This window comes from Solea senegalensis, linkage group LG14 (assembly GCF_019176455.1).
Source record: "Solea senegalensis isolate Sse05_10M linkage group LG14, IFAPA_SoseM_1, whole genome shotgun sequence".
Lineage (NCBI taxonomy): Eukaryota > Metazoa > Chordata > Actinopteri > Pleuronectiformes > Soleidae > Solea > Solea senegalensis.
Window position 1 is genome coordinate 16,258,762 of NC_058034.1, and position 25,900 is coordinate 16,284,661.

At 38.8% G+C, this 25,900-nt stretch overlaps 1 protein-coding gene across 4 annotated transcripts in view; it reads left to right on the top strand.

Moving 5' to 3' along the window:
• The window catches only part of pde4ba (phosphodiesterase 4B, cAMP-specific a), a 137,300-nt gene that overhangs the window by 72,336 nt on the left and 39,064 nt on the right, over positions 1 to 25,900 (top strand). For 3 of the 4 annotated variants that reach the window (XM_044043536.1, XM_044043539.1, XM_044043540.1), the window contains 4 exons: positions 17,471 to 17,665; positions 18,400 to 18,436; positions 18,624 to 18,694; positions 20,616 to 20,668. In XM_044043536.1, coding sequence (XP_043899471.1) covers positions 17,471 to 17,665; positions 18,400 to 18,436; positions 18,624 to 18,694; positions 20,616 to 20,668 — 356 coding nt within the window. Of the gene's footprint in view, positions 1 to 5,908; positions 6,425 to 17,470; positions 17,666 to 18,399; positions 18,437 to 18,623; positions 18,695 to 20,615; positions 20,669 to 25,900 lie in introns of those variants that run through there. The other variant, XM_044043541.1, reaches the window with a different exon arrangement.

Sequence of the window (25,900 nt, forward strand, 5' to 3'; positions counted from 1 at the left end):
AAGTTTAGTTTTATGTGGTGAGTCAAAAGCGGAGCCTCTCATATGTTCAGAACAAATCAAGTGTTTTCAGAACTACTAGTTAAGTGATTTGGTTGAACGTTTTTTTTCTTGACCTATGAACCTAAAGTGAATCAGTGTTTTTGAACCACTTTATGGATCACACTCCTACAGATCCTCCAGCCTGACCAGTACAGAGGCGTGCACCAGATAAAAACAGTAAATGAAAACTTAAACTTTTAACTTTCCCAGTGTCTGTCCCTTTAACACCAAACATCTTATACAACATACAACATGTACATGAGATTATTTTTACACGTGGACTTGTGGACACATGGGTTGCAAGCATCCAAGATCATAAAGGTGCTTCAGTGGAGGTACTTGAAACAAATGACTCATATAATCAAGCCTTGTTTAATATTGTATTCATTCAGTTCACTATGATTGCACATTGTTCAGGTTCTTGTAGTCAAGCTGCAGCGTGTTAAACTGTGGATCCTTTGGCAGCATTTGATTCTCTGAGTATGGCCTGTGGTTATCACAGTGTGCGCGCTGTTGACGTCAAATACGGTATGATGCTGACACCGAGCGGAGACCAACTCTGTGACTTGGGATTAGGTTAATCACAGGGGAACTGGCATTGGCCTGTTTTTCGATTTAATTCGATTTAAGAATGGTGGGGTGGTAGTGGTGGTGGGGGGGTCAATAAGCTTATGCTGTGTCAGAACCAGCTGATTTTACACTTTCCCATAATCTGTAGCCGCTTGTAGATGAGCGCTTGTTTTGCCGTGCCATCTTCCCATTCCAATTTAGTCTCCATTCCCTTTGAGTAGAATGAATGCATGATGCAGATGATATTTTTCCCTCTCTCTTCACTCACCCATATGAGGTTTCACTGCCATCTCAATAATCACCAAAGCTTTAATTGTTTAACACGACTTTAATCAAATCCAGACTATACAAGCTGTGAGTTTAATGACTCTAAAACAACAAAGCCATTTTATAGACATGACAAACCCTAACCTGCTGCTCTCAGTACTTTACTCATGCAACGACACTCATTTTTGCTGTTAAACTGTTGACTAATTAAATTACCTCAAGATTTATTATAACTCTGAGAAGTATTCAAATCAGCAGTGTAGAGGGAAACAAATGAGGGAATGAATCATTACAAAAAATAATGATTTCACCTATATTTTACACACTGGTCCTTAGTGTGGAATGTTATACAAGTGTGTGTGCGAACAATGGGATGCCCCGGCCACTTTACAAGGGTGGTCGCCAACCATAGCAACCAACCAATTACACTTTGTTTACTAATCTTGTTGTATCAATTGCCTTTTATGCAAATCCAACAGATTAGTGGCTCTCAGTTTGAGTGGCAAAACAAAATGGTGTTTACATTCCAAAGCACCCAAGCGCTACTTATACAGAGAGAAAGAATATCATAGCATCCCTGTGAGCATTGTCATTGACTATATTCCAGTTTAATCTGAACTAGAGCTGCAACTAATGATTCATCGCCATAAAAAATGTTGAAAAATGTCGATGGGTGTTTGTCAAACCTGTTCTCAAATGTCTTGTTTTTGTCCACAAACCAAAATGATTCTGTTTTAATGATTTAACGAGTTATATAGAGCAAAGGAACTGGAAAATATTCACATTTAAGAAGCTGAAACAGTCAAGAAATGTTGTTTTAATAATGAAAAAAGCTTCAAACCGATTAATCGATGATCAAAACAGTTGACGATTCATTTAGTAATCACTTCAGCTGAAATGAACAAAGGAGGAAAACTGCCCAAAGTTAGATATTTTACAGAGGATGAGCTCAAAAACATAGTCTAAAAATATTCACATAATGCAGGGAGGGAGAATTGTAGTGAGAGAAGGAATGAGTAGCTTCAGAAACTAAGCCAGCTGAGCAAGTGAACTGTCTGTCTCTTGACTCAGTTTCTGTGGGGCATTGAAGCCTTCCTTCGGGGTCAGAGGTCAGAGCAGCGAAGTGCTGCGAGGTCGGGAGACTAATCAAAATCACACAGTAGATTAGGCTGATGTAATTCATTTTTTTGTTGTTTGCTTCATTTGACTCCACTGTGGACTCCCGGCACATGGTCCAGAGTTTCCCCATTTTTATTGATGTACCGCGTTCAGATAGAGAGCATATTTTATTAACTAACCGCAGTGAATTTGTCGAATCTGTGTCAACAAGACCTCTCACAGGATGAGTTTTGATTCGTCTACTTTCTATTGTTATCTTATAGTTCTTTCACATACTTCCCTCCATTTATCTCCCACCAACGTGATGAACTCCTTTTATCTGTCTGCCCCTCTGAAGTCTGTCCTGTTATTCTCGCAGTTGTTTTTTTAAAGGCTTTCAGGATTATGCCTCGCGTTTGATCCTGATTTAACGTGATTGTGTGTGTATTTGAGAGACCGCTTACATGTCAAAGGTGATGTGCCTGTCGAGTTCTGTCAACCACATCTGAAATTCTATTTGACGTCTTTGTATTGGGCTCACTGAGACCCCCAGTTTCTTTAAATGAAATGATTCAAATCAAAAAGACATGCTATAAGACAAGAGCTGCAGTGTGCCACTGACTGTTTGACAGGCTACACTTAAGCCATCAAGCGCAAGTCAGATCGATGTGTAATTACGGTTTCGGTTTCTTTGTGACACCCTGCACAAGCTATATATTCACAGAATGTTTTAGTATTATCCTGGTGTGTATGTTTGTTTTTTTATGTTTAAATTTTTTTTCCATCCCACACATAAGAGATTACTGTAATTAAGAGTTTGCAAGTATGAAATGATTCAAACCCACATCCCCTTAACTTCAAATTATGTTTGTTCTTTTTAATTTATAAGTGGTGTACCATGGTGAATGAATTAACGTTTGAAGGAAATGTGTTAATACCACATCTGACTGCTTCACACCGGGTAGAGCTTATCTTTCATGCCATGTCCTGTGAGCTTCATGTCCACTGTCAGTTGCATGCTGCCACCCTGTGGATGTGAGCTTGAACGCACTTGTTATTTTTCTGTGAGGTGCAGTTGTGCCCTCTGGTGTTTGCCGAGTGCTCCTACAGTACCGTAGTTTGTTTTAAGTCTTTGCACAGGTGCCCTGCCCACGAGTGAATAGTTTCAGTGGGTGGCTGCGGTGGTGGTTGGGTTTCATCAACAGGTTTTTTTCAAACAACAAAGACTTCTTTTAACACAACACAGCAGTTAGAGCTGGTGCTGTTTTCGTCACGTCGCGAGGGCTGGCAGGGTTTCACTGCACTGCCAGTCTGTCTTCACATAGTGTTTATGTTACATCTGATGAACAAATGAAACACACCGAGGCCTGACCTTATAAACACAACCCTTGTTTTCTTTTCATCCTCCAGTTTACAGCGTTGTTCACTGTTTACGCAGCTGCTCCCGTTGACCTCATTTTCTATTGCATCAGCATGATGTACAGTGTAAACATGATACTTGGTTTTTTAACTGAGCTTCTTCTTATTTACCTAAGCATGATTTGACTACAAAATGTCCGTCACCACAAGATTTGATTCATGAATAATATTACATTAATATTATACTATTTTTACATTTACACTGACATGCTCTGTAGTTACCACATAGAAACACTGATGAATATCGTGTTACTGTAGCTCAGGGAGGAGCTGCATGTTGTTGTTCTGCGGTTCACCCTCAGGTCATAAAGAAGGGCAGGCCATTGTCATTGTTGTGAAGGACACATACGTCCCTGTGGCGACCGCGTCTTCCGCGTCTCCCGTTTCTCATCTTTGGTGTCTATTGTGATGTAGTGGGCTGAGCCGCAGAGTGCAAGCACAGTAGTAGTGATTCACTTCAGTGATCCTCCTCCTCCTCTTGTGTGTCTTTCATGTGTCGGTGTAATGTGTCGTCTCACTGAATCGTGTCCAAGTCAGTGGCGACAGAGCTCACTTGTCTCGTCCTGACCGCGTTACATAGAATCTCCCTCCATTGTCACTGTTTTTCTGCAGAGTCTCACAACGGCTACAGGAAATCCTGAGAAAAAAACACTTCCAGTATCCTCCTTTTTCCACAAACATCCCTTAGTCAAATGACATTACTTTCTGAAGACTTATCGAAATGTTGCTTAACTGCTTCAATAGTGTACGTTATCGAAATTGTAGCCTCGAAACAATTGAAGAAATTATATGTTATTGCAATTAAATGTCCCTGATGCTAATCATGTTTTTTTTGTTTTTTTTTTCTTACAAATGCACAAAATTAAAGCTAAGTATTATGTATGTATCAATAAATAAATACATGTTGATAGGTGCTTCCTTGGCCTTTGACTACATTTAGTGGTGAGGTCATTAGGTCAGCATGTCGGTCAGTAAATTAAACAAGTTGACATAGAGAAGGAATAAAGAATCAAAGGACATTCTTATGATTTTTTTTCCTCAGTTAAAGAATAAACTAAAGAAAAAATGCTTGTTTTTAAATGGTTTAGAGCAAGTTAAATTACGTTGAAACATTCCGTATTTTGAAGAAAAAAAAAAAACTTTTGTTTTTGTCAGATATGCCATTTAATGCCTGAATTATGTCCAACCGCGAAGCCATGATACATAATACAGTGAAGGGTTTATGTCCTCATGTTATATTACAAATGTGATGGTAATTTGATGAAGTGTATTGACGCTGTTTGCACTTCCTCTAGTTGTATATGTGCTCTCATTTATTACAAAATGACTGTCACCTCAGTTGTTGTGATATGAGCGCTTGGAATCAGATGTATCACACAGATTGTGCTGCACACACCATCACAGGATGCCACCGTGCCAGATGGCACCTTTTCCTCCTACTGACTCACTCACCAACGGTTAAGGTGCTAGTCTTGCTTTCCAGTGAATCCATACTCGTGTGTTTTCCTTGCCCAGGTTCATTTTTGATCCGAAAGAAAATGGTAAAAGTTCATTTCAGAAACCTTTACTTGATACTTTGAAGCAGTTGTACTCAATAGTACTTTTTAATTGCATATTTTGTATAATAAAGTAGGATTTATTCACCATGTGCAGTTTTTTATTGGCAATTAAAGTTATGATCATATGTTAATCATACACTATACTTGCCACAATGTCTGAATTAATATATTGTTAGCAGTATTTAGTAATTATTGGTATACTTTGTATACAGCAAGGCAAGGCACGTTTATATGTATAGCACTGTTTATACACAGGGCAACTAAAAGTGCTGTACAAGGGCATAGAAATACACAGATAAACACAATAAAAGCAAGACATTAAAATTACATTAATCAAAATAAATGCTAGACATTGAAATTACATTAAAATCAACAGTAAAATTGACATAGTCATTAAAATCATGAGATAAAAGATACAAATCCAGTGTTTTTTTTCAAGTGTAAAATTATCCTGAATTGAAGTCTCAATCATAATGATCTGTTAACAATTTATAAGATAAAATTTGACAATTAAAAAGTTCAATAATTAGTTCACAATCAAATTTCTATTGTCCACTACAAATATTAGTCCACACTCATATTAGTTTTTTAAGTACAGATTCTATCTCGGTCATCTGCTGTTATGGAAGTTTTCAAACTCAAAGCAAAACAAAAATGGAAAAGTTTGAGTGTCGCTGTACCAGAATATTCTGTTTTTGTATCCACTTTTGTCTTTTCCACAGAAACTGTGGTAATTAAAGTTGACTAAACGCCGACTGTAAGTAATGAATGACTTATTACTCCACTCCAGTGACTCCATTCCAGAGCTTTCGTGTTCCTCCCTATACTGTGGAGGGAAGGGAACACACACACACACACACACACACACACACATACACATACTCACACCAATGGGAGGAAGTATAGCCTGTGACGAAGACACAAACCTGAATAGAAACCACTGACAGTGAGAGAGCAACTGAGTAGAGAGAGAGGGAGAGGGAGTGAACAAGGGTTTGAGGAGTTCTTGATGTGACTCATGGACGCGTGTTGTTGTTATAGTTGTTTGTGATTTGATATCAAGTGTGTTTGGATACATGTCTGCTGCTTTTGGAGAGAGAGGGAGAAGTCTGATGGATAATCTGCTGAGTAACTTTTAAACAGAGCATTTATTGCACTTATCACAAATGCTACTGACTCGATATGATGGTGTGTCATGCATTCACATTATGGTCAGTGTGTTACGTATGTGAGTGTGTGAAATGCTGCACTTTCGGTACTAACACTCAGGGTGTGTTCTACTCGAGGCGTTTGTTTTTGTGGTAGCACATGCGACGGTGTGTGTGTGTGTGTTGGGTAGTGTGTGCATGAGTGCATGTTTGTACCGGGGCGATGTACCGGCGTTCACCTTGTGCCAGAGGAAGGGTTCATTTCGACTTCAGTGAGGAAGTCATCAGGAGGCTCCATGCTGCCAACCACCGCCATGCTCACAGGTTTGGACCCTCGGATAACCACACACACACACACAACGCTCAAAGACTGGTTGTCATTATGACATATTTACTGACTTTACTGATGAACACATTGTTTCTGAGTCTAGAGTATGCTTCCTTCTTTCAATACATGAAGTACTTCTCATGTGCATTATAGTAATTCCATGCTGAAATGAAGCTACTGTACATGCAGTGACAAAATGAGTGCAGCAGTTTGTGTAGAGAGAGATTTGGTTTATTATTTTGCATGACAAATAGGTCAAATAGAGTCTTTAGTGGTCTGAAGGTATCATGAATTTGAACATTATCACGTGTATAGTTAAGAGACTCTGTGGCTCCAATGATAGCCACACAAGCCGTAGGATATGTCTTAAAAAGAACATGACATTGAACAGTCTGGAATCATCCCAGCCTTTAGCTACTCTTCATGTTGGTAAATTTGACTCTGTTGCCAAGCAGGGTTTCACGTCTGAACATAACACATTTAGTTTTTAACCACCAAAGACACCAGGTTTAATTATTTTCTACGTAGCAAATCATAGATTCAGCAGAGCAACACACAGTCCGCACCATAAGTTTTACAATGATTAACAAGAAAGCAAACTTTGCCACTTTCTTGTTAATTACTTATTAAGTGAAACATGATTTTATCATGTCCCTACCCACATCACAACTGAATCATCCCCAAACCAATGCTTATAGCATGACCCAATAATAATAACATGAGCTTTTTAACACACGCATAAAACCCCTCTTTCAGAGGTGGGAAAGACTTCTTTGCCGACTGGACAGGGTAACGTCAGAGATTTAAACAGATAAATATGCTGTCAGGTCTGGAGGCTGGACTGTGGCCAGCTGGACATACAGACTCCCGGAGACCCTGACACTTGGTAGCTGTATTTTTCTTTGTAGGTTCACATGACTGACTCTATTTACAGCACGTATATTTAATTAAATGATCACAATTCATTAGAAAAGTAGCTCAAAGGACACATATGCAGAAATGTACTTGAATTTACCCAATTACTGGTGTTCTTTTCTAAAGACTTCTTTACCCCAAATATTGTACAGGATAATTCGATTTTATTTATCAGTGAATCAACAATACAGTAATGCATGTTTTTCCTACTTAAAGTGTATCACACTTACATAATCTGACAGTAAATATTCTCTTATGTGATGATTTGTAAAAAAGGATTCAAGGTGCTTTATTGTCATGCAGACATGAAAGAGTGGAGTTTGGTTTTCAAGGCCCGAAGAAACACAATAAATAAATAGAATAAGGAGAATCAATAGACACAAAAGAGAGAGGATAATAGATCTAGTATACGCACACTTACCCCCAGAGAAAGGAGGTGATGATGATTATGATGTATGTATTAGTAGTTTTCTCATCATGCTTTATGCTGAATTTTTATTTCTGTAATTATAAAATATAAAATAAAGTCGTAATCATGGACGTCTGGAGACATTAAAAGGTCAAGAGTCGCCAGGCATCCACCTCGGGTTGAGGTTGGCTTCAGCCTCTGTGACTGAGGGTTTCCTGTGGAAAGTACTGGGCTGGAGTGAAGAAAGCAGATGTAAACACACAGATGGAGCACTGTACTGTGCAGCGTGTCTGAATCATTAGACAGGTGGATGAGACTAACAAGAGTGCTGGCAGGGGTAATTACTCCATGACCTCTTCCTTACCCTGGTGTGTGTAAACTTCATTAGATGGGATAGTGGTATTTATACATATCCGTGTTATTTCGTATGTCAAAATAAGGGTATTCCGTAACTGTGAAAACACGAATCGAGACTTTGTTGAACATAAATAAATCCTACGTGACTCGCAGCTTCTTCACGCTACTGTCAGATCCAACAAATCCAACAAAAAGTATGACAAAAATGAAGCAAACTAACGCTGGGCTGCTTTCAGCCTCGTCTTCTATTTTGTTACATGTTAAAAGTCCGTCAGTGTTTCAAAACCAGGTTTCTCTTCAATTTGCTGACCCATTTTTTCTTTCCAGGACTTAGAAAAACAGCGTTGTGTTCTTGCATGCCCATGGTTGGAGTGCGTCACAGTGTCTGTGGCTCACTAGTAATTTATTTGCAGTGCAATTTACCTATAATGTAACATGGTGTTATGGAGATGGAAACACATAGGACTGTGGCAGCGACTCTTTGGTCTGTTTTGATTATGTGGTTGTGGCTTTTGATTGGTGGGTGTTTTGCCAAACGTTGAGATTCACCGCTCAAACCACTGCGGCCGCCGTCACTGTATGTTTGACGTTGATAATGGTGATTATGTCAGTTAAGATAATGACTTTAAGATGTAGATAAGAATGATAATAATGCTGGTGGTGTAAGGGTCGCTAAAGGCGATGATGATGATGATGATGATGGTAAGGATTGGGATTATAGTGCCAAGCATGAAAATGCAAAACATGTACGAACAAGCATTCAAACTTCTGAAAATTCACTGGTACTGGATAACTGATAATCTATTACATTATTAAAATATCTTATACAGATGTAACAACACTTAAGAGGCGTTTTATTCTTGTGAGTTGTTGAGGATTAGCTGGATTAAACGGTGTTGTGGTTAGTCCAGTGATATCCAGTGTCAGGACATGAATAGGTGAAGAAAAAAAAGTATTAAATTATTATCTACTATTTGTATCACTTCATCATTTAGATATTACAGGTTGACAAGAGTCTTAAAAAAGGCTGAATGATTTGGGTGAAATATGTAATATAATAGATGTACTTTATTAATCCCAAACTGGGAGATTATCAGTTTAGCAGCAGCAAGACACACAATATACAGTACAAAAAAAACAACATGAAATTAAATTGTATGTAGCCTACATAATGTAAGGAGGAGTGCTTAAGTGCTTAAAAAAACAAATTCAGGATGACCACACGAGATACCATCAAAATAGTAACTATAATGATAGGAATAACAAATATCACATACAGCACTGCACAGTCAAATTGTGGCTTTGTTTTGAAACTTAAATAGACATATCACATACCGAAAAGGTTTGAAACCCTTAGCGTTATCCTCAATAATACCTGTCACATAAAATCCTAATCTGAGAACTAACAGTTAACTACAACTTTCCGATGATATGGTGCAGTGAAAAGTCCAATAGAGTAAAGGGGGGGATTTAAAAGAAAGCATGAACTGGAAATATTCAAAACTGGGTCAGTTACTTGAGTGAATCTACAAAACTTTCCACCTCTTGTTATCTACAAAATAAATGTCTATATTAAGCAGAAAGTTATAGAGAGTTTAAAAAATGTCTGTTGTAAACGTTTCACTCTGCCGTCTTTTGTTTTCCTCTGAGATAAAATATCTGTAGTTTCAGTTCACATATGTGGTGATCACTATGTCACCTCACACTCACACTCATAAGTGAGCTGCCTGTAGCTGTTGTCCCTTCCTCATAACCATTGTCATCACACCTACGGCCAGTTCTGCTTTGTGTTTCCTCCTGTGACATGGTGACTAGACTTTTAATGATGGTAAAAGTGTTTAACTCGTGGACATAAAATGAGTGTACTTGGATTCTTGGATTTTTTTTTTCCCTGCTTACTCAAGGCCAGATGACACACTGAAGTTTATGTTTTTGCAGGGACGGACTAGATGACAAACCTTTGTAATGCCTGTTTATTGTCGCTAGTTGTTTTTAGCGGCACCAGCTGTTAGCCGCTCTACCGTTAGCCGCAGATTTCGGCTCCAAGTGGACTTAAAACACACCGGCGGCTCGTTGTTTACTGTGTCCGACACCAAGGCTCTTTGTAGTCCAGGTTTTTGGTCTCCCGTCTCCGGGTTTCTGTTGTACACTCAGAATGTAAACAGTGTCCACCATCTTTGCTAACAGTTACACTAACAGGAGCAAGTGTCACTGCACAGTGGAATGCAGATATTTCTCAACTCTGAGGTTGAGGTTGGGAAGTACAATTTTTCAAAAATACTACCTCTATTCTAGTAATAGGGGTGGATTATGCGGCAGCCTGTGGCCAAGTGGAAAGGGAACTTGGCTGAAAGGGCTGGGGTACCCCTGAGCAAGGTACCCAGCTCCCCGGGTGCTACTCAGTGTGGCAGCCCACTGCTCCTAATTCTAGGATGGGTCAAATGCAGAGAATAATTTCTCCTAAGTGGGATTAATAAAGATAAATGATCTGAATTGTAGCAGTTGTGCACCCTTTCACTGGGTTCGGTGTTGGGGAAAAGTTGTCAGAAGATCTGTTTTTACAGGGATGACTTATTTCAGTATTTTCACATGTTTCATAAAATGTCTGCTTCATTGTGTGTGCGCCCAGACCAACTCTGGCACTTTAACATTTTTATGTAGGGAGAACGTGCTGCTTCCTCTGGAGCGTCATATCCAGCTTCTATATTCGCCTGTACTGATGGGACCACTCACTCAGTTCATCAGTCCTTCTGGGGCATTTCAGTGAGCTGACTGCTTTGACAGAAACTCTCGCTCCCCTCTTCAATCCCTGACATTTGGAAAACATTTGTCTCCAACATGCTGCACACGTGATGTAGTGTCACAGATGTTTTTGTTTTTTTTATCTATGATTGGCCATGATGTGGAATTGCTCTTTTAATAACAATTTAAATTCCAGTGTACATCTAAGAAATAGTGTTTAAACTCTGGGCAACATTTGGACAAACACTAGGTGTTACCAGGGCACTTTTGTTTGCACAACCTGACAGACAAATGGTCACTGGTTTCCCCTTCACCATAACACACAGGAAGGAAGAGATTAATTCAGAGTATAAGAATTTCTTCTCTCCCCATCTGTGACACTCCACACTTGCTTTCTGCACATATTTTGTCCTAACTCAGGGAAAAGACCATTGAAACATTTATTTTTAATGAACTTTAACTCCTCAGACTTGGCTGTACCCAAATATTCTGTCATAGATGAAGCTATTTCATTATTTTTAAGAACTTAAGAAGGGAATAGGAAAAACAACACTAGAATGAGTCTTTTTTTGTCAACATTTGTCAGCTTAACCCACTACCCTTAAAGGAGACGGACCATTCACCTCCAGATTAAGTTTGGATAATATATGTCTGACATCTCCTGTCAAATATATGAAGTATTGTGACTTGATTTAAGACTTTGAGCTGTGCTATGTGAGTTAAACTCTAAATCGTACTGTAAGTGCACTCATACGTAAAATTGCAGGTTAATAAAAATATAAATAGTGCAACACACATGTCAGAAAGGCGTTGCTTATTGTTAATATAGTATTTATGTAAAAATACTTGTCCTGCTGTACCAGTAAATGAGAGTCAGTCTTCACAGTTACTGGTTACTGCCAACCTGAAATAACACCATTGTCTCAGAACTATAGGAAGTTGAGCAATTTCCCAGGAAAAACAAGGATTCTACATTTGTCACACACCTTTAGTTCCAAGCTATCTGTGTGGTCTTTCCTCTGTATTGCTTTTATTATTCTCACTATCTTCCTTTTTGGTTTTATGAAAAGTGTCATTTTTGTGGAATTGCTAGCTGTGATTTTGCTCAGATCATCGCATGCCTCTGGATTTATTAAATCTGTGATTTGAACAATTATTGTATATGATATAGTTGTCAAGTCAAATTTAAAAAAAATCATACATTTATTGACATTAACTTATACACATACATACACACACAGTTATATCAAATATGTAGACATGTGCCTAATTAACAAAGGTATGGAGTTAGATCCGTGTCAATATTTTAACACTTTTTAAGAAGCAAATAAAATATCGATTTAGTAGTTTGATTGATTTGTTCTTTGCACCTTGTTTTTTTTTTTTTGTTTTGGAGTCGCTGTCCGTCTGAAACTTCTTCCCCAAGTTTTCCCTGTCAATATCCGACAATATAATTGTGAGTATCTAACTTTCATAATCTGACAAACGTTAGACACTTACAATGATAAGTTCCAGACGGACAGAGACTCCAAGCCTGTGACGACTTCCAGTCCATTGAAGCTGTCACTGTAGCCAATCAGCAGGCAGCTTCCTAAGGCCCGTCCGCAAACAAAAAACCACGGCACAAAGAACAAGTGTATTTTCAAACAATAAAATACAATATTTTTAAATGATTAAATTGATATTTTATTTGCTTCTTAAAAAGTGTTTAAAAAGTGATTCCATACAAAGGCACAAGTGCAAAACAGAAGCAAATTACAAAAAACAAAAACTACAAAAGGGCCCAAGGCTTTACAGTCTGTACAGCAAGTGACACTCTGTGTCCTTAGACCCTGACATTGAGGGAGGAAAAATATGGGAGAAACTCCGGGAAAAGCCACAGAGGAGGGATCCCTCTCCCAGGATGGACAGATGTGCAATTGGTGTCAAATGTACAGGTTTTTTTTTTTAACCCTAGTGGCTTCTCAGCGTGTTTTCATTTCTCTCTGTTTGGAGCATGCTATCGATGTTTCACTTCGATTCTTTTAATGTGGCAAGAGCAGCAGCGGCTCACGCTGTCACGGAGAATTGTGGTTTGCCGAACACCAAACAGTGACCAAACTTCTGGTCCCCTGTCGCTAAGTCTGTCATCCTTGCAGCATATTCAGCGCTCAGTCGGTATGTTCATCCATCAGACGGATGCATCCGGATCATGGGAAAGGAATGTCATGTCACCAGAGCTAATTATTTCAGGGTCAGAGTGAGGACTTCCTGATTGCTTTAGTGAAACGTAACACCACTGACACGCCTGGCTAACCCCTTTATCATTATTATTAGAATTGACTGGAGACTTTGTCCATTATCGAGGATTTTCCCTGCGTCCACATCCCCATTGGTTCTCGGTGTCACACACGTCATAATACCCTCAACACAAATTTGTGCGTCAACCCGGTGACGTTTTGACCTTTTTCCACCCTATTCACACAGTGTCGGATTCCTTTAAGTCGAGCCAGTTTGACAGATTTTTCCCTCCGCTACCTCGGCAGCTCATAATTGCATTAAAGTATGTAGCCTGTGGATGTTTTGATCTCTCAGTAGTTCGGATAAACAGTCGTTGCTCTCATGCTGCTGCTACTTTACAGAGCAATGACTGGAAGTTTTCATTTTGTGTATATGTATCTGTGACATACAGTATATTGTAAAAACTATTATGTTGAGATATGTTGGATCAAAGGGAAAGCATTTGAGAATAGGCTCCCAGACAAATGCACTAATCCATTAAACCACCAACACTTTATGTTGTTATTTTAAGGCTAAATCTCTTTTTCTATGTTGTTAAGCAAATCCGGGTAAAAGAAAATAAATGGGCTTATTTTTTTGCCAATTACAAAGACAAAAACTAAATGGAAAGCTCAAACTTGTGTTGTAGGTTATTGCAGCTCACATCTCACCGTGTTCATTTCCAGTCAAAAAAAGGCTGTTAGTGAAAGAGTTGTCCCTTTTTAATCACTTGTTGGAGGAATCATTTTTGAAAACCTTGTATTCTCACAATGGCCATCTTTTCTCCATGGCATACCTTTGTTCGCTGCTGTATTCAACTGGGCTCAATTGAAATATTGAATTTTTGTGTTTGAGTCAGTGTAAATGTGACACTTTTTTGGTTAAGAGGTCGTTTAAAACATAACAGAGCTGCGTATCCTATTGTCGCCTTGGCTTGTGTTCAACTGGTCGACTTCAGAAACCACTTTTATCGTACCACTGGCACTACTATAGTAGTAATAGTTTAAAAGAACATAAGAGGCAAATCGCTGCTGCAATATGTATTTTTTATATGTATATATATATACATACATATATGTATGTATATATATATATATATATACATATATAAACATACATATATATAGCATATATATATATATATATATATATATATATATTGCATTTGAATGTGAATTTGAATCATGTGGCAATACATTTTGTTTTGAATGTATAACACAATAAATATTGAACTGAAACTTAAGTCCTTCATCATCTACCGATTTATCCTCCACCAGAGGGTCGCGGGTGGTGCTGTGCCAATCTCAGCTTCAACGGGCGACACCATGGACAGTTTGCCAGTCCATCGCAGGGCCACACACACACACACAGACAGAGACAAACAACCGTTGACTCTCACACTCACTCCTATGGTCAATTTAGAGTGTTCAATTCACCTAATCCCCACATTGCATGTTTTTGGACTGTGGGAGGAAGCCGGAGAACCCGGAGAGAACCCATGCACACACGGGGAGAACATGCAAACTCGATGCAGAAAGGCACTGCAAGGCGAGAAGACTTTGCAAGTCAAATTTTGTAGAAGTCAGGGAGACTTCAAATGCAAATCAGTGCACAGTCGTGCAGGCTAGTTAGTTAGTTTTGGTCACAGGTATTCACAAATAAATGCAGATACATGTGTTGACACATGTTAAACACACGTTCTTACATACATTAAATATCAGCATTCTGCACACAAAGAAATAGACTGAAAAGGTGTAGGTGTAAGCTTATTTTGCCTACCCTCAGTACCTCTGTTATCTGTCAGTGTGTGGATTTCTAAAACATTGCCCTTATAATCAAAAACAGGAAACATGTAACACGAAGTGACTCATCTTCAGTTCATTTGGATTTATTGAAATTAGTGTTCAACTTTGTGCTGAACCACCTCATCACAAACACACTTATAAAAACAGTTAGACATCAAACTGCATTTTATATTTACAACCACTAAACGAGTGAGAGCATAATGTGTACTTCAGAAAAACTAAAATGATGGTCTGGCTCTCAAACTTGACAGTCTCTGCTTACATAACACAGTAGCCATCATGCTTCTTTGTTTGGGGTGCGTGTGTGTGTTATGACGCAGTTTTTTACCTATTTTTCCATTTTGTTCAGGTTCTGGTGGTGACACCTGCACCCCTGTTGTTACCTTCTTACATGACTCACGTGACTGTGTTAGACCAACATGAGGATATGACACAGCTCGTGGTCAGCGGGGAGCTGATGTTGATTTAACTATCTAAAAAAAACAACTCACATCATATACTTCTATCTTTCCACTGCAACTGATTAATAAACCATTACTTTAACATGTGGTAAAATGGGGATAACTGCCAGATATTGAAAGTTCTTCTGGAAAAATGGGCAAAAGCACTTACTCACAGGACATTTGCTGGCCCTTTTATGGCTTAGGTGTTAAAGGGTTAACATAATTTAATGACTGTATTGTTATTGAATTATTGCAGTTCCCTAAGTGTATAATTTTTCTCCACAGAGTTAATGAAAACATTTTTTTAAAATGTATTTCAGTTGTTAGATTTATGCTTTGTAGTTGACCAGACTCGCCTGCTCTGACTCCAGCATGAGCCGCCCCGACACGTGATGATCCGTACACACAAAGCAGTGGATTGACCTGAGGGCAGAAGTAGTCAAGCATTTAATGTATGGTGCATAGTGCAGGCATGCATGAGAATGCAAACAAGTTTTACACATTTCCTATGCAAGAAAATATACACATATAAAATATATATATATGGAATTATCTTTCACAGTTTTCTGTAAAATTGAATTCAACACAAATTCTTCTTTAAAACAAATGCAGGAGATGTAGTAGTGGAAAGTGGAGTAGGCCCTGAAGTGCCGACGCTTCAACAAACAACATTTACAGTGTCAGAATTTAGGTCATGCTTTAGCCAGAACATTATTTTTACAGCTCCCACATTTCCATTGGTTGATGACAGCAAGGTCTTTAAAAAAAAATAAAAATCACACTGGTTCTTGCGTCTGTCTGTGACACAGTGAAAGTGGTGTGGCGCAGTTTTGTTCTCTGACTGTTTTGTTGATCGCGTTTTTATTGCTCCTCGACGTTTTTCTCAGCATCTACAGTGCGTGCAGCTACAGAGAAGTCACAAGCATCTAAAATTAACTTGTTTCCCTTGGAGTACATTTGTATGACTGCATTTAGTTCCTTATATGTCTCCCTTTTGTAAAATGTTTTTGTATCCGTGAAAGGTCATTGTACTTCGTTTATGTCTGTTGAGATGAAAATTATGGAATTTCTTAGAATTTTGTTTAAAATACACAAAAAACAAATCAAGACATTAATTTTACCCCGAAATTCAGATGAAAGAAGTGCACATTTCAGATCGAGATCAAATCATTCCCAAGTGTCCTACAAATACTTGAAAGCAAAAGCCTATGTTACTTGTTTATCACATTCATTCAAGCTGAATTTTAGTGGGAAAGGTGCAGCGTGACATATATTTACAAAAAAAAGAGGACACAATATGACTTAAATCAAATAATCCATGTTAGTTTTTGTTTTTGGGTTTGTTGCGTCATCAGGGTTCATGCTGCTGGTATGTATTATTTACAATACAGTGCTGAGCAGAACAAAGTAGTCAAAGAGAAACCACGCACACCGGAAACTGGAAAATCCACAAAATGTTGTGCTCATTGTTTATTTTAAAAGTGGTGTCTGAAAGGATTAAAAAAAATGAAAATAACCATCATAATGATTCTCCTCTTCCTCCTTAATGATGCTCTAATGAGATTCCTTCACTGCCTCCTTCTCATGAAGGAACACTGTGCACTCTAACATGTCACTCTGCCCCTTGTTGCCCGGTCATGCCAACTAGAAGCGTGTGTGTGTGTGTGTGTGTGTGTGTGTGTGTGTGTTAAATGGATGGATGAATAGAGAGAGAGAGAGCGAGAGCGGCGAGAGTGGAAAGACTTCCCTCACCAGAGGATGTTGATGTACACATAAAAGAACTTGCCTTTGTCATTAAAATGTAATCAACCACACAGTTTCTGATAATGTAGACAAATATTTTCACAATAGAATGGGTTGACAGATTTAACTTTTTTTTCAAAGGTCACAGAGGGGGAGGTTTAATGGCCAAAAAGCTTTTGCTGAAATTACAGGAAAAGCCAGTTATTACTGTATCATTTTGAGGTTGTGTTATGATTAAGTCAAGATCTGATGTTTTCCTTTCTGGAGTTCATCACATTTCTATCTTGATTTATTGTTTTAAACTTCACATGACTGAAGCAAACGACAGAAAATAATCTCAGACTCCTGCTGTTTTTTTTCTGTTTTCAGTTTTGATGTGGAGAATGGTCCGTCTGCCAGCTGCAGCCCGCTGGACCCCCAGGCCTCCCCGGGCTCTGGTCTGGTCCTCCACACTAACTTCCCCGGTCATAACCAGCGCAGAGAGTCGTTCCTCTACCGCTCTGACAGTGACTATGATCTGTCACCCAAGTCCATGTCACGGAACTCCTCCATCGCCTCTGAATTGTGAGTAAAAAACACATCAAAACTCACATAACACAAGTGTGTGTTAGCACAGAGATAGATGGGAACGCACACATTGCTGACAGAAGGATGTGCGTTTCTCTATTTCAGTGCAATCTTGCATGAAGTCAGGCCACATAATTACAGCTAAATTATACATATGAGCTTTGTAATTAAGTAACATGCAAACATGGTTATGCTGGTATGGTATAAAGTTGCAAGACGACGTCCCTGGAGTACAGTTTTGATGGATTTAGACAATTAATATTACAATAAAATACCTTAAAATGTTGTAAATGATCGCCACTGTCATGTGGTCCCAGATTGTCAACACAACTTCTCAGTGCTGCCATTTCTGTGAACCAGTCTGGAACCTGGACACTGATAATAAATTATGTGACAGCTTAGGTCTAGGATGTCTTCAGAAAATGTCCCACTTTCTTTTCTCATAGTTAGACAGCCTTTAGCTTTCTGTTGGAAAATCTTGACGACGGTAACACACATTTACCAAATGAGGCAGCAGCAGCAGAAACATGAGTTGGGTTCATGGAAACAAAGGTGTGCTCGGCAAAGTCAGTGTTAATAATGTGTCTTACCATATCTAAGTGCCTCACATGGGCAGATTCTATCAAAACCAGAGACGAGAGTTTACATTTTTCCTTTTATCGTGACCTCACTCAGTATAAGTTTCATGCAAGAGCAGAACTTACAACAGCTCTAATCTGGTGTCGTTTCAGACACGGCGATGACCTGATCGTAACGCCTTTTGCTCAGGTAAGCATCTTCTTTTTTTTTTTCTTCTTTTTTTATGACCACTTCAGAACGTGATTATAGACGTTTTCTTTCTGCTGCAGTTAAGTAAAAAAAATGTGATGGAAACTTCATAATTCATATCAGAAAATGATAAATGATTTTATGGGACAATAAAACCCAATAATTGTCCATGTCCATGCCTTTCCAGGTTCTGGCGAGCCTTCGAAGTGTAAGGAATAACTTCACAGTGTTGACCAATGTCCAGTGTGCCTCCAGCAAGTAAGTGCTACTGCAGCAAGAAAAACATTTTGATATAGTTTGCCGGTTTACACAGCATTTTATGAGAAAACATTTATTACAGCTCATGAGGGAGCCCCAAATTGACGTCACCCTGACTCAGTGCTTTTGAACAGTCTGACTGCAGTACTATATTTGACCACAAGATAGCGGTGCTGGCCTTTAAATTGACTGAGGCGCTGCAACAGCTGAAGCCACACACACACACTTCCTCCTCAAAACTGTCAACAACTTCTTCAGTAAAAAATCTCTACATGAGAACTTCCTTGTATGTCTATCAGTGTAAGGTGTTTTCTGTCACACCAGGGCGGTCAAGAGCACTACAACAGAATAGAGACCATAAATACCTTGTGTGTGTATGTGTGCATCATTTCTTAAAGATGCTACAAGGTCTGTAATATTTTATAGATTTGAAATATTTTCATATTTCAATATCTCATAATATTTGAGGAGCCCCTGGCCAAGTGGAAAGGCAACTCTGCTTGTAACCGGATGGTTGCTGGTTAGAATCCCGACAGGTTAAGGGTTGGGGTACCCAAGAGTGGACTGGGACAAAAATTCAGCCCTGGCATTTTCTGTCCAGACCAGCCCACTACATTATCAGCAGACACTACATAGAAGTCCACACATCTCGCAGGATCTCCTCTCATGCATACTACAAAGGAGAATCATGTTCCTTGATAGCAGTTAACAAATAAAGCACGTAACTATGAACTCAAGGACTAAAATTGACAGCTATAGCAATCAATCAATCAGTCTTTATTCATTATAGTGTCCAATCACAACAGAAGTTATATCATGACAAGGAGTGGGACGAGACTAATGGGAAGAACTACCCATCGTGCTACCCTTTCAGTTTTTAGTCTGTGACTGTGAAAATCTTTTGGTGTAAGCCCAGCATTAGTTAAAACCAGACTCGGAAAATAATAACAAAATATCCTGACAAATAATCTAAATAGAAACATATTAGAGACAGTAGCAGCATTGGAGCTGAAACTCATTTGTTTTAACGGTGACTCAGTCATTATGAAACCGTGAATAGAGAATTGAAAAAAATATATATATCTATAGCTGTGTGAAAAAGTCTAAGACATGAATTACAGGTTTGAGTAGATATGCATCCTCATATACGTGTAGGTGCACATGTATATATTGCCCTACTTCCTCGTCCGCAGACAGCCAGCTCCACTCCTCACCTTATTCATGAGAGAGAGAAAAAAAACAACATAGAGGACCGGACTGGCCCACATTGGGTCAACGGCCCACCGGGACCCAGTGTAACCCTTGATTGGGTTAACTGGACATTGTAAATTGAACCCATCCACGGGGCGGCACATCCAGTGCAATGGAAGGGTTTTATCAGGAAGAGCATCCGGCGTAACACAATCAAATTAAATATGTGTATTATTGCAGGTGATTTGCTGTGGGGACCTGGAGAGGGAGAAAAAAAAGATTATCTCTTATAATTAATCAAAGAAAATAACCTTTTCTGGAAGTTTCAGGATGATGAAATCCACATTAAATACTTGATTAATTCAATGTTGTAAAACAACAGAAGCAAACCACGTCTGACGGGAGGATGACTCCTACACTCTGTTGTACAAATCATTTTGCCAGCAGGACTTTGTCCTGGAGCAGACTGTGCCCTGAAGTCATGTGCCTTCAACAAAGCTGTAGATACACAACATTTATTGACTTCTGAGTTAAAAGAAACATTCATGTCAATGTGAGTGGAGGCTGGGGAGCATTAACAGTACGACAAATGTACTTGTACTAGAAAGAACCTGGTGACTAATACATTGATGATCTATTATAGAGAATAGTTTGTGTGGAAAACATTTCATACTATTTCTATAGGATATTGTTCATTTTACAACCGTTTTCTCTTTTCTCCTTATTTCAGAAGATCTCCCGCAGCAACAACTCAACCTCCTATCACCAGAGTTTGTCTCCCAGGTAAGAGTCTGTCTTGGGATGTCCTGTGTACATGTCTAACATCTATAAAACTGTTTTTGGTGTAAACATGATATGTATCCTTGTTGTCGCTATTCCCGGGCCTCCCCACTGTACTCCTCTCCCATGTTTAGTCGTCATGAACTTGTGTACGTGACGGCGTTCACTTTTTTTTTCCCACCGTCTCTCTTCACCTCTATGGTTGCAGCCCAGACTGTTATGACATCAAGCTCATTAGCCTCGTTCAAACACAACCGAACCTCATTCACTCACAACTCAACTGCTGATTCAGACACAATCTCATCTAAGGCGTGCACACGTCCCCACACACACACAGTCACACACAGTCATACGCACACAATAGACTGCATATGGTCCAATGAAGTAAGTCTTTCAGTCATATTACAGTTAGATATTGTTTTACATTCACTTTAATACTAATTTCAGTCTCTGCTATGCATTTCTGGACATACTGTGTGTTTTGATGCATACTTATGGACGTGCTGAAGAAACAGTTCTGAGCAATTCTGATGCAGAATCATATAGAACTCAGTTGAATAAAGAGAGTAAAGGAATTTGCTCTAGCACATTTATTCACTTTTTGGAATTGAATTAGCCTCAATCCACTTCCTGTTTGAATGCAGCCAAGGTGGCGTATGTATCCCACTCATGCTGGTTCATGCATATTCCACAATTACCAAGGATCGTGTTGGAAGCACTTGGCCGCCATCTAGCAGTCGGCGTGTAAACTACACCCGGTTAATTTGGCTGCTAAGACGAAAAAATAATAAAATACACACCAGCTCATCGGTTGTTTCTACTGCTGATCTATTGGAAAAGGCGACATGTGGCGAAAACTGTGGAGGTTATTTGCACATTTCGGTTTGTCGCGTTTTGGCTACATTCGGGAGTAATGGCTGTATATGAATGATATCGGGGCACTTGTGTGCAGAGCGTGAGCGTGGACAGAGCGTGGTGGGGCTCCGAGGGGTGCGTGTTGCTAATCTATTGTGTGTGCTATATTCAAATTGACAATCTCCACTTAGTGTAGCGGGCTACACGGTTGATGTAGTGGTTAGCACTATTGCCTGTGCAGCAAGAAGACCCGCGTTTGTGACTTAAAAAGGGACTTTTTAAGTTTTGTTTTTCTTATTGATGTTTGAATTCATCACTGTAACAGCCAAGCATGAAAAAGCAACAAGTAGAAACAAAAATAGTTTTGTGTTTTTACTGAAAACATCACTTTCCCACTGTTTTGGGTAATAAAACATTGCGAAAACATTTAGCTGAACATGTATTCTGTGTATTCATATCTTTGACTGCACATCTGTGGGCAGATGTTCCCACATTCTCTAGACCGCACACAGAAAACAGTGGCATGTTCGGGGAAGAGACGACAGAAATGAACAACAAAGACTCTTAGAAGAGTGAACATGTTGCCATATATTAACCAACACGTTTCACATGTAGTCAAATGTTTTCAAACTAAATACTGCAAAAATAACACCCACGCAATTTTTATACTCTCCACCGTGCTCTTTACAGATAATCCTCTGTGACTGTTTTGACCTAATTAACCTATTAAGGAAACGATTTTAAAAGAAGTCAACTTTACAATTGTATTGTATTATTTGTGTGTGTGTGTGTGTGAATACAATCATCACACAACAGCTGACTATGTAATGTAGTATTTCAGTGTGTGATATATTTCATTTATTTTCCCTTTGTACTGTTTTGCAATTCTGGACGACTGACTTAGTGTTTATCATTTCTGATACACATCATTGTGAGTAATGCAAGTGTGTGTGTGTGTGTCACTGTGTGTGTGTGTGTGCGTGTGTGTGTGTGTGTGTGTGTGTGTGTGTGTGTGCACGCGCTGTAGGGAGGTGTTCCTGTGGCTCTGATTGACGTCAGCATGCCTGTATGTGGCTTCTGTTGACTTCCTGTCAAAGCAGATGGACTGAGTTTTCACTTCCTTCTTCAGAACCGCAGCTCGTCAGGTGTTTGTGTGTGTGTGTGTGCGCGTGTGTGTGTTCGAGTTTAGGAAATAATTGCATGTGTGTCTCGTAAAACCTACTCCATAAGGTGCAACTAGATGTTTCAGTATGAGGGCAAATACGGTTTTCTCCATATTATGTGTAATATACGTCAGAACCCTGACTAACTACTGATATGAAATAAGGTTTTTCATTTTCATTTTTATTTAGTGTAGTGTGTCTCTTTGCTTATCAGAATTACTTGTTGTTTTAGTCACTGATAACTTTCATTCCTCTTAGTATTGTTAAAATGAATAGTGTTAATTGACTCATACATATCAATCTCATAAAATGATTAGTGTAATCTAGATTAGTGTAATCTAGACACTAACATTTCTGATTTTAACTGAAATGATTCAATAAATATTCTTGTTTTTAATGTATATATATATATACATTTTAAAGAACATAATTAAAATGAAAATTAAATTAAAGCATTCCATTCATATTAAACTTGTAAAATAGTCTGTTTTCTGGACTGTTGTTTTGACAAAAGAAAAGATTTTGTCCCTGTTATTTGATATTTTATCAAATAAGTGCATATATTTATGGACATGTTGCCCCATCTTATTTGTAATGTGTGTACACTACAGCATGGTTTTTCACTTTTTGAAGGGTCAACTCCAAACTAACACCAGCTTACGGACATATTTATTATTGGGTATTGTTTTTTTAAGAAACAATACCCAAAAATAAATAAACAAACAAGCAAAATGCCTGTGACGTTGTTATTTTTCTCATTAACTACGTCACGATATGAAGCTCAAACACCTGCTGCAAAAGAACCATCACACGTCTCCTTATAAAAGTGTCCAAACACACGCGGTTACAACGTCTTTCACTTCGCAAAATCAACTTCAGTCACAGCTGTGTTTGGACGTGAGCTCCTGCCAATGCAGCATGTTTGCATGCAGCAATAATCCGAAGGTTTATGGATTTAAATCCATGTAATCAAGATCTGCTGCACCATTCGTACAAATGGTATCTTTCTTCTCACATGAAAACATCCCAACATCTGAACATATATATGTGTGTGTGTGTATATACATATATATGTATATATATAGAGATATATATATATCTCTATATATATATATACATATATGTATAGATATATACATATACATGGCACTTTGAGAACCACATGCATAGACCTATAAAGATCACAAAAACACATGATTTATGACATTGTTCCTAGTTACGGGGATACATTATTAGCTTTGGTCTTCCTCGTGGTCTTTTTTGGGAGATTTGGTGATAATAAAAACTAAAATAGCCCTTTTGAATGTGCAAACCTTCACCAAGTGCCCCACATTACATACATACACACATATGTATATATATATATATATATATATATATATATAGAGAGAGATATATATATATATATATATATATATATATATATATATAACCTGATAACCACCAAAATCTGAAATTGAATGCTATAGGATGTTTTATTTTAAAGTTGGCTGTATGTGTGATTATGAATATTTGACTTGTGACTGATTTGTATAAAACCTTTGTGGTCTGGTAGTTGGCACCTGTCACAGCTCTTGCAGTCCAACTCTTCCCATGATCTCCGACCACATCCTCACTTGCCACTCACACACACACTTGGTACCAGCCACAGCTGCCTGTGTCTCACGCTCTTATTCACTTTATTGACGTTTTCTTTTCATTCCCCCTTCTTTTCCTTTGAATGAAACCATTAGCGTCTCTCCATCTATCAGAGCTGGAGGAGGAGCCAGGAAGTGTGAGGCAGGAAGAGAAGATCAAACTGTTCCTGTTTTGCTGTCTCTAAACTGTTGTAACTTGACGGAAGTGTGTAGCTGAGGTCTGTGTGTGTGTGTGACTGAGAAAAATAGGATATAGAGAGACAAAGGCCTATTGTCTGTGCCCCACTCACTGCACAAATATGCACATGCTGACACACTGATATAATACGTAAATACCAATTTACTCAGCAGTCGCACAGGTGAACCTCTTTCTCTCAAACCAAAGAAGAACGAGAAACAAAGAATTAATAATCCAAAACTATATATTGTGAAAACCATTTATGCAAAGAAATCTTTTTCCCCAATATTAAGATTGCTTCACAGCCCTTCGGACTAATCTTTAAGTTCTCCTCTTGTGCTTTTCGCTTCACCACTGAACAACCAGGTGCCTGACGAGAGCTGAAGGATCAGTTTGGCTGAAGCAACATAGCAAAACTTTGTTATGTGTCAGTGTCTGACAGTGACGTCCAATTTAAACCAGAGTTTAAAATTGGAAAAGCATGTATTGCATGAGAACGGCAATGACAAACTTTTTATAACATCAAGGTTTAAGCAACAGCAGATTCCCACAAATAACCAGAACGCACAAAAGCTTGGATGGGATTTTAGTTCTTATGACATACGTCTGCAAGCATTTAGTTTGAACTTTAAAAAAAAAAAACCCAGAAACATTGTACACCATCCACCAACTGCATGTTCATTTTTATTTATTTTTATTAATCACGGACGTTATGCAGTTTTTGGTTGTTTGAACCTCACAACATTTTCACACATAGTCATCAAAATCAGGAATAGAGAAATAGGTGGGGTGAAGTGCAGTGTGGGCCTGTGTTTACATTGTGTTATGTAACATCATCCGTGTCTCCGGTCCCACCCATAACGTAGTACACTGGGTGGTTAATGTAAATGTATATAGAGCAGTGTGTGTGCTCAAAGCACACACTGTAATGTTGTCAAATCTATATTGTATTCTTATTCTTGTGCTTGGGAGGAGAACCACAACACACAAATGCAGTGGTGGGACAGAGCATGAATCTACAGACTATTTAAAAGTGATTCATTCTCCCCAGAAAAACAGTTGTCCGACACACACGTGGCAGCGCTGCATGCATGTTATAGACCCGATCACCGATCACAGAGCAACAATGAGAACTCTAAAAGGCCGGGCTCATTGTTCCCACAGATGCGTCGTCGTCACAGTCACAAACAGGTGAGCGAGGTCTGCGCGCACATGTGCTGAAAATGTCCACATAATAGTGAGCCGCCGACCCAGAGCAGCTGTTTTGCCAGGAAATATTCAGTGCCATTTGTGAAGCGTGGAGCTGTGAGAACCTCACAGACGTACGACCTTACTTCCTGGTCAGGTCGACCTCTGTGATGAAACGCTGTCATACTGGATATATGTGAGGCAAAGGGCTCTT